Below are 10,470 nucleotides of genomic sequence, written 5' to 3' on the forward strand. Positions count from 1 at the left end.
CTAATTATATAAATTCCAATTGGCTTGTGGCTGAGCACGGTCACTTGGATTGAAGGCTGGTTGAAGGACGACTCAAAAAATTATATATAGCAATGCATCTGCTGTGGAAGGGAGTGGTGTCTAGTGGATTACCACCAGGTAGGTGATAGCTGATTCTAAATTGGCAAGTGTTGCAAAAACTAGTAAGGACAGACAAATGATATGAAGGATCCTAGTAGTAGAAATAGCTATCTGATCTACCATATCTTAGATATTTCTGAGGTGCCTATCGTTGTATTACCTAAGCACCAATAACAAAATGAGACTTATCTTGGAAAAAGGCAGGCTAGTACACAAAAATAACCCCAAACCCAGATTGTCAATGAGAAGGAGGATAATACAAACACACAAACCAGAAAACCTCTACACCCAGGGATGAAGGTGAATAGCACACTAGGGATGATTTGTTAATGTAACACAGAAGCAAAAAAGGCCAAGAAATGTTAGGCTGCATATAAAAAGGCAACATGTCCTGGAGCAGGGGAATAATACTCCCTTCTCCATGCTTCAGTGCTAGAAAAATAGTGACAAACCGGAGACTGTTTGGACAAGAACAACACAAATTATTAGGGGGGAGTCTGTAGGGAAAGATTGAAAGAGCTAAAATGATATATTACAGCTTGGTTAAGTGATAACTAAGAGCCAGATTCTGCCTAGCCTTTACAGTGGTTAGGCCAATGTAAGCAGCCTGTGCACTCAGGTAGAATTGCAGACCTTGCAGTCAGGGGAGCAGTGTCTGCTCAGTTCCTACTTTCCCAGGCACACAGCATTCCCAAAAGAAGTGTGAGAGGAGATGGGGCTATAGTATTCCCACCAATTACACTGGAGCAGGACTGACACACAATAGGGACAAGGTCACTACCACAAAAGGGTGTGGAAGTGGATGTGTTCTCTCTGTGTGCCCAGGGTTGTTCAGAGAGAGATTTTATCTCTGAGGCAGGATGCCTCCTGGTGCTCCAACTAGGGCAGTGCAGTTAAGCATCACCCTTTAATATGGACAGTACCTAAATGGCATGCACTAACTATAAATTTGGGACAAGATAACCATCTTCAGATATTTGATGGATGGAGAAAATTTCTGTGGTGATAGGGAAATAAACAGGAATACTGAGATCAAATTAAGAAAGTGAACATTTAGGTTAAATATCAGGACAAAAATACAGTGAGATATATTAGGTGATGTGTAAGGTGGTATAAATTAGGCCTTGGCTACACACACCATATTAAATATTCTGGTATAGTTAAAGCCATACATCCCCCTACTGTGGCTAATACTGGTATAAAGGTGCTTATTCCAGGATTACTTATTCCCCTATGGGAACAGGAATACTTAGGCTCTGCAAGATTCAATTTTTTTTTTCAATTTCAACAATAATGACTTTTCTTTTTCCAAAAAATGTTTATTCTTAGTTACAGGAATTAAGGGGGGATAGGGTTGGGATTAGGGCAGTGCTGACAGCAGGGGGCTCCCTGCGCAGTCGAGGGGCCCAATACACCTGTGCATATGGTGTGGGGGATGCTGTGGTCCTGGCCAGCCAGAGCAGAGATTCCTGGCCCTGCAAGGAGGATGAGGCCCAAGCCACAGGGTGCTGCAGGACAGTTCCTGCCCGGATAACCTCTGCACTCCTGGCTGGTGAGTGAGTGGGGCCATGACAGCAGGGCTGCAGAGCGCTCCCTCTATGACCGGCTGTGAGGCCGGTGACACCTGATCGCTGTAGGCGCAAAGTGCGGGGAAGGCTGTAGTCCTGGCAGGGCAGAGCAGAGACCGTTGGCCAGGGCTGCAAAGAGGAGGATGAGCTCTCAGCTGTGTGGGGGAGGCCACCTGCTGCTGAATGGCTCCTACATGGGATGGGAACTTGGGGGGCAACTCCTCCTCCTCCTCCTTGCAGGTCTGGCTGGGACTCTCTGCTCTGTCCCGCCAGAACCGCAGTCTTTTTCACAGTGTGTGACTGCATGGATTGGGTGTTACTGACACCTGCCCCGAAGCCATGCAGGGAACCCTGATAGCAGGGCTGCAGAGGGCTCCCTTTGCTGCTACAGGACCCGTGACACCCGAATCCTGGAAAGGCTAGGTGCAGGAAAGGCTGCAGGCCTGTTGGGACAGAGAAGAGACCCCCAGACCCAGCACTTCCAGCTGGTGTGATAGCAGGGCTGTGACAGCGGGACTGCAAAGGGCTCTCTTCACTGCCACAGAGCCAATTACACCTGATCCCTGGGGCCATAGGGTGGGGGGAGGGAAGGCTGCACTTGTGCTGTTACCAATGGCTATTTTTTCGTTGATTTCAGTGTGTCAGCTGAAATAAATGTTTAGCACCCATCTATTCATTGTTATCCAATCCTGCCAAGCCTAACTATACTGGTATAATTGTGTCCACACTAGTGGTTTTACTGTCATAACTATTTTGGTAATGTGAAATTATTATATTGTTACAAAAACTGTGTGTAGAACATGCTTTTGACTTTGACTTTCTCAAATTCCCTTAGACTTATTTTATACCAACTTGCTAATATGTGAGTAAGTGTAAGGGGGTCAAGTCAGTTTAATTTATGGACTAAAGAACCAGAAGAAGGTATATGCTACAGGAGGGACTAGTCTACTTTACCTTAAACATGTGCCAACACTGATCTGTGAGCTGCTTTTCTTGCTACTCCCCTCTCTTCTAGACCATTGGTGGAATGATTTACACCTACTCAAATTCCCTTGCAGTCACTCAGATTCATTTATTGGACTAAATTCAAGGGTGATGTCAGTTCACAATGCTAAGCAGGTACAAGTTTTAGGAAGTCTATGCTGGTGTAATGTATATGTTGGACAGATACAGAAGTTGCAAATGATGTCGTCTTAAGACTACTTCAAGACATACTGAGTCACACCTCTGGATTTGACTTGTTGGGTCTAAAGTGAATCACTGACCTAGAGGCTCTGTATCCCAGTTCCCAATGCAATCCAGTCCCCTTTCAGTGTTCTGGGTTTTAAAGATGGGTAACAAACCTTATTTTTCCTCTCTCTGCTGCTCTTCTCTGAAGAATGGCTCTGAGTGACCTCCTCTACCCAGATAACCCGAAGAGACGTCAAGAAGTGATCCGTCTGCACCAGGAGCTGCTGGACTGCATGTTGGTTAATTTCCATGCCACAGACGAACTGATTGCAGTACTGAATGCACACTTGGGGTGCACAATTGCCCAGATTAAGATGGAAAAGGGTGGCACCATCAAGGAAAACTGTGACATTATCATCCAAGCCATGAGTGAGATCCAACGGGAAGTATGGAAGATTGACAAAGAAATGAAGGAAATGCTGGAGCCAATGCTGTACCAAAAGCTTTATGATATCAAAGAGCCAGAGGTGGAGAAAATTGCAATAGCACACAAAGTTTTTTCGATTGTTCTAGGAGAAGCTACTTCCATTGCTGGTATGGTAGCTGTAAAACTAGTCGGCTCAAATGTTATAATTGTTGCTGTTAACAAGTTGGTCACTCTGCTAGCCCAGATTGGTGCTTCTGTTCTTGGAGGTATTGGCATTGCCATTCTTGGGCTGGGTATTGACGTGATCCTCCAGGCCATCCTGGGAGCAGTCGAGAGGGATCAACTTCTGGCAATTGTTAAAAGTTATGAGGAGCATCTGGCCGAATTTAAGGCAGCCTCAGAAAAATATCAGCATGCCATAACTGAAGTAACTTCTATGGTGAAATGTAAAATTAAATGAATGGCTTTTAATGTTCTCTCTGGCTGTCACAATGACCACACTAATTATGCTTATACTAACTTTTCTGATTCTTTATGGTAGAGTGAGTGCTCTTACTTCTTTTTTAGCAGCACATAAGATAGCCATGGAAATGGGGGCCTTGATGGCTCAGGAGATTAGCACAGAAATATACCAATAGGTAATTGGTTCAAGCCCACTCCAAGTAGGTAGTGTATGACAGTACCTGTTCCAGAGGTCTGGTAGCTTATGTGAACCAAGTTGGTTATTTCCAATCCACTTCCAAATGCTTGAAGTACAAAAATCACCATCATAACTATCAATAATTTCTACAGTTTGGAAGAAGGCCAGGTTTACATTAGACACTTTTGCTGGATTAGTAATGTCAGTTAGGGACATGATTTTTAAATGACATTTCTATACCACAAGAACCCTAGTGGAGATGTAGTTATACTGGCAATAAAATGAAATAAAATAAAATAAAATAAAATAAATGTTTTTGCTGAAATAAGATGCATCTACAGTAGGAGGGTTTGCTGCTGTAACTATATTGGCAAATCTTTTCTAATGTAGATGCATCTTATTTCAGTAACCTTTATAGCGGAAGATCAAGGAATTGATCTGCTATTTCCTGTAACTATTGTACCAAATTGGTGGAACCATCCAGTGCCCATCTTAAAATAAATTCTAATCCTGACAGATTTGTGGTTTGGAAAATTCCCTAAACACTATAGTTAAGAGAAGTTGTCTCTAGTATTCAGGGGCTTTATTTACAGTATCTCTTAATAACTTTTTGTATCCTCATTATGGCCCTGCTCCTATAAACACACATGTAATTAACCTTGTGTACATATGTAGTCCCATTAGGGTCATTGGGACTACATGCAAAAGTGTTTGCAGGATTGTTGGCCTATAAATCATAGGACTTGTTATGCTATTTTATTTTATTTTCCTTTAAAGTGCTAGTGATGTGAGCATACAGAGGGCTTGTTCAATACAATTCTGAGTTTCATACATCATTATAGGAATAGCACAAAATTAAATGTCCTTAACTCACATACTTCGTAAACAAAAGGCTAGAGTAAAAAAAATGTTTTGTATTCTCTCTCTCTCTCTCTCTCTGACATGCTGTGATTTGATTCTCTGCTTTGTTTTTTGCAGAAAAATTGTAATTTAAAATGAATTAGAAATATACATTATAGGTTTTGAGAGTTCTCCTCCCTGTGTGTGGCTGATTTAGTCCATATGTATGTGTTCCTTCCATCTCAAAAATCAAACCAGATCTATATAATTCACAGTGCTTACTAAGAGAAAGATTACAAACTCTATTATAGGATGCCATATATAAATTACTCTGCATATATAGATTATCATTCATAGATCAGTGTTCATCTCATGCTCCCCATCATTACCTGGCTTGGGCCAGGGAAGTTAATGATCCAAACAGCAGACCAAATTTGGTGATGAAATCTGGTCACATGCCACCTGAGGCACATTGTGCATATGCTAAGAAGAAGATTCCAGGGCTGTACACAAGTCCATCTTTTCATACTCCACAAATATGATATTGTGACTAAACAATTCAGAAACATTCATTAATACTTAGCAGTGGTTTTCTATAATAGTAATAACTACCTCATATCTGTGAAAAACTACTATATTGGGGAGATAACAGAGTAGCTCCTTCTCCTCTTTTCATCCCCTTCCCATTCTCTTTTTCCATTTTTTAATCTTTTCTTCTCCTTCTATCTCCCTTCCTTCTCTTTATATTCCTCTTTCCCTTTCCCCCTTGCCCTTCCCTTTCCTAGGTCTCTGTAGGCTGCAGCACTAGAAGACAATGCAGTTGTGTACACTTCAGTTTGTCTGATCCATTCAGCAAAAGGGCATTGGGAGGACCTGCAGACACACACCTAGCAATCTATATCCGGAGGGGACAAACCACCATAAACCATTAGGAAATCCCCAGTAAAAATTATTAACATGTAAAGACAAAAAATTTTCATTCACCTTTCTACATTTCCTTGACAACGGTGGGAAAGAAGGAAAGACAAATCCACTGGGGAAAGAGAAGGGAGAAGAAGGTGCTCATCTCTGTGAACTGCTCCTATCAGAGGCAAGCTGTCCCACAGAATACAGAGCATTGGGGCAGTGACCTCACAGAGGCTTGTGGCAGGTCAGCAGTCCTGCATGATCCAGAGGAGGCAGCTACCTCACAGAGAGGTATATGCAGATAAACCAGACAGGAGGAACCTTGTGCTTTACCTTGAAACAGGCTAAAGTCAACTGTAAATTAGCCCAGACATTTACCAAATTCTTCTTTCTAAAAGTATAATTTGGGTGGTTATTTTTATTTGTAAGTGGACTGTTGGCTCCTTACTAAAACTTAGTGGGTTTTTTTTTTTGGTTAACTAGCTTCCAGTACCAAAAGAAAGGGGAAGGGTCAATGGGGAAATCAGGAGACTGACAGTCCTCAGGGGCAATGGGGAGAGGTCAGTGCTCCAGATCAGAGTGATTGACAGCAAGGGCAGGCTAATGAGGGAGTCAGGAGACAGGGGGATCCCATCCTCTGTGTGAGCTGGACTTGCCCCTGGGCCACAGTGGAGCTGAGCTAAGGACTGAGCAGGACCTGGGGAGCCTAGCTGTGCTGGCCAGAGCCAAAGAAAACCAGAAAAGCAGCCCAGGGAGAAGACCTTTCCTAGAGTTGTCAAGTTTCTAATGGCACAAAACCGAACACCCCTGCCCCAACACCTCCCCCAAGGCCCCTGCCCCACCTCCTCCCCTTCTCCGAGGCCCCACTTGCTCTCCCCCACCCTCACTCACTTTCACTGGGCTGGGGCAGGGGGGAACAGGCTCCAAGTAGGGCCAGAAATGAGGGGTTCAGGGTGTGGGAGAGGGCTCCAGGCTGAGGCAGGGGGTTAGGGAGTGGGGGGGTGAGGACTCCGGCTGGGGGTGCAGGCTCTGGGGTGGGGCCAGGGATGAGGGGTTTGGGATGCAAGAGGGTGCTCTGAGCTGGGGCAGGTGGCTGGGGATGTGGTCTCTGGGGTGGGACCAAGGATGAAGGGTTTGGGGTGCAGGAGGGGACTCTGGGATGGGGTAGGGGGTTGAGGTGCGGGAGGGGGTTCAGGTGCAGGGTCCCGTTCCCTGCAGCCCCTAAACGCATGGGTGGCCGGGGAGGCTCTGCGCGCTGCCCTTGCAGCCACAGGTGCCGCCCCCGCAGTTTCCAATGGTCGTGGTTCCCAGCCAATGGGAGCTGTGGAGCCTGTCCTTGGGGCGGGGGCAGTGCGCCACGGAGCCTCCCTGGCCGCCCATGTGTCTAGGGCAGAGGTTCTCAAACTGTGGTCGGCAGATAGTTCTAAGGTGCGCGCCTGGGAGGCTGCACACGAGAGAATGAAGGGCCACCCACCTAATTAGTGGAGCCGCGCAGGCGAGGCTCCACTAATTAGGTGCCTGGACCATGGAGAAGATGCACATGTAAGGTGAGGTGGTGGTCTTGGGGAAATAGGGAGTAGGTGGGAGGGGGCAGTGGGGTTAGAAGACGGTGTGGGGGGAATTTGGGACGTGCAGGGCTGTGGTGCAGAGAAAGAGATAACTTTTCCCAGCTCTAGGGCTGCGGCTGCTGTGGAGAGAGCCCCCTCCTTTCCAGCCTCAGCTCGGGGGCTGTTGCTGTCGCATTAGAAAGGTAAGACTATTGATACTAAAATCTGAGTTGTGTGCTTTTATTTGTAGAACAAAAAAATGTTAATTATTATTAAGGTTTTTTTTATATAGCGTTTTTATCCAAAGTGCTTTTCAATAGTTAGCTAACAGTACAAACAACATTTGGAAGGATCATTAAGTGATCTGCTGAGACCCTAAGCAATTTTCAAGTGGTCCGTGGAAAAAAAAGTGTGAGAACCACTGGTCTAGGGGCTGCAGGAACCTGGCAGCCACTTCTGAGAGCTGTGTGGAGCTAGGGCAGGCAGGGAGCCTCCCTTAGCCCTAGGCCCCCACTGCGCTGCCTACTGGACTTTTAACACCACCGACTGGAGCCACCAGGGTCCCTTTTCGACCGGGCGTTCCGATCCAAAACCGGATGCCTGGCAACCCTAACCTGTGCTGGGAGGAGAGCTGCAGCAATCAGAGCCAGAGGAGCCAGAAAAGCAGCCCAGGGAGCTGGAGACAGGCCAGACTTGGAGGGGGATCATAACCCCGAAGGCATGGGGGAGGGGCGATGCTGGGAAGAAAGGGCCTGCCATTTAGAGCCTGAGGGCATGTGGTCACTGCCAGAACAAGTGTCCGACCCATAGCATCCCTGCAGCACAGCCAGCACCTAGCCAGGGGGCCCGGCACATGTGAGGAACAGACTGTGAACTTCCCTTATATTCTAGAGACTGCTGTTTGTGATGTCCCTGTGCCACAGAGCGGGGTTATGTGTTTTCCTTTAACCTTGCCCATTTTTCCTTATTTTTTAAATTGATTTCTGTTTAATACATTGTATTTGCTTGAACTATATGTAATGATCAGTGGGTTGGGAAAGCATCCAGCGGAGAGAGACCACCCTGGAGTGGGGACACCCTAGCCCCTGTCCTAAGTGACTATGACAAGATTGGGGGTTAAGCCCCCCAGGAATCCTGGGCCCAACCTTATTGCGGTTACGAGGACTCTGCCACACAGGAGAGTGGCAGGGGAGTCCTCAAGGTCAGGCGGGCCTCTGGGTAAAGGGAGTGGGAACAAGGACTCAGCCTTTCACTAGCCAATGCCACTGAGGTAATGTATAAGCCAGGAAAGTTCCTCACAATAGTGGGACCAATCCCCCACTTACATATTATTTACAGTTATGTTTTTATTTATTTTAAAAAAATGCACTGCAAATCATCAGAGTCAATAAAGAGAAGGCAGAGTAGAAGCAGCCTAGCTGTTTCTCCTTCTAAGTGTCATCTGCAAGTGAAACAATGTTTCTTGAAATAGGAAAGAATATCTGCTTTCCCTAGTCCTCTTGCCAGTACCATGTGTTCTTCTGGCTACTTAGTGGGTCATCATCTGCCAAGGGGAAGTGTCACATGACCACCAGGACCACTTCTAAGGGTTATAGAGGTGTTTGTTCACAGGGCTCATTTAGTCCTTAGCTTGCCTGGTGAAACTGCCAAGGGTCAGTTAGTGCCCCAAATGTATGGCAACTTTTGTGTCGTGGGCACCTGTGCAGCAGGAATGTGACTGAGTGATCACCACCTCATTTCACACAGGCAACTAAACAGCCATCAGACTTTGTCACTTCTGACCACACAGCTTCATTTTAGCTAAATATATATTTGATTAGGTTATAGGTCAGACTGGTTCTGATAACGTAAAAGACCTGAAACTTCACTCCAAAATTAACGCAATCCCTCCGAAATATTTCCTGAGGTTCAGGGAAGAAGTGGAGAAATCTTGATTAATATTTTCCGTGTATCTATAATTGTCACCTACCTATGCACTTAAGTGACTTCCAGAGACCTGAAATATCAAAATAACTGAGAGAAAATGCTATACTTATTGTCCAACTTAACTGAAATTAGAATTTCTGTTTTCATAACAACCCCAGACCAAAGAGCTTGGAAAAAGTTTATGGACTTGTAGATGCTTAACCAGAAGTTTGATTAATGTATTCACAGATTTCAAGGCTAGAAGGGACAATTAAATCATCATTTGCATTCCTGTATAACACAGGCTATAGAATTTCACATAGTTTCACCTGCATAGAGTCCTAATGCTTGTGTTTGCATCCAGTCTTGATCAGAAGACATAACGAGATGGAGAATCCACCAGTTCCCTTGGTAGGTTCTTCCAATAATTTATCAGCCTCATTGTTTAAAACATGCATCTTATTTCTAATTTGAATTTCTCTGGGTTTAACTTCCAGCCATTGGTTCCTGTTATCCTTTTCTCTGCTAGATTAAAGAGCATTGGTACCTGGTATTTTCTCCCCATGAAGGTTCTAATTCACCATAATCAAGTCACCTTTTAGGCCTGGTCTACACTTAAAAATTGAGATTAATTTAGCTATGATGCTCAGGGCTGTGAAAAAATTTGTGCACTGATCACAGTAGTTAGGTCAACCTAATTCTGGATGGAGAGGATGGAAGGAAAAGTCATTTGGAGAGAATGAAGAAGGAGTGAAAGGGCGTATGGCAGAAATTAGAAGTACCTGAGGGAGGACTTAAAAAAAAAAAAAAAAAGGATAGAGATTACAGTTGTAACCACTAGGAACTTTATTTTTTGGTAAAAAATTTCCCCATGTTACTACTAGTTCAGCTTCCCTCTTGGCAGCAAAGATGAGAACCCTCGTGCAGATCAGGGTACAAGTGGCTACTGGTATTTAAAGCACCCTGCCATATAACAGTACTGCCAAGACTTGTAACATTTGGTGTTTTTCTTAAAGTCCCTGCTCCTTAAATGTATAATTATGTAAGAATTTCAGCTTTAAAACAAAGAAGGCTCTAGTGCTCATGACTTTGGAGGAAAGGATGAAAAAGTTATTTAAGTGCAGAATAAAGTTCAAAAATTATAATGCAAATAAAGTTTCAGAGTAACAGCCGTGTTAGTCTGTATCCGCAAAATTAATTGGCCTCTCAGAGTTGGTAAGACAACTCCCACCTGTTTATGCTCTCTGTATGTGTGTATATATATCTCCTCATTATATGTTCCATTCTATATGCATCCGAAGAAGTGGGCTGTAGTCCACGAAAGCTTATGCTCTAATAAATTTGTTA

At 44.7% G+C, this 10,470-nt stretch overlaps 1 protein-coding gene across 1 annotated transcript; it reads left to right on the forward strand.

The window, feature by feature from the left end:
- Nucleotides 1-3,067: 3,067 nt before the first annotated feature.
- Nucleotides 3,068-3,745, forward strand: SMCO3 (single-pass membrane protein with coiled-coil domains 3). Its single transcript, XM_054027605.1, has one exon. It carries the CDS (start codon nucleotides 3,068-3,070, stop codon nucleotides 3,743-3,745), a length of 678 nt encoding a protein of 225 aa, XP_053883580.1.
- The last annotated feature ends 6,725 nt before the right edge of the window (nucleotides 3,746-10,470 follow it).

The sequence above is a fragment of the Malaclemys terrapin genome, chromosome 1 (genome assembly GCF_027887155.1).
Source record: "Malaclemys terrapin pileata isolate rMalTer1 chromosome 1, rMalTer1.hap1, whole genome shotgun sequence".
NCBI classification, from domain to species: Eukaryota; Metazoa; Chordata; order Testudines; family Emydidae; genus Malaclemys; species Malaclemys terrapin.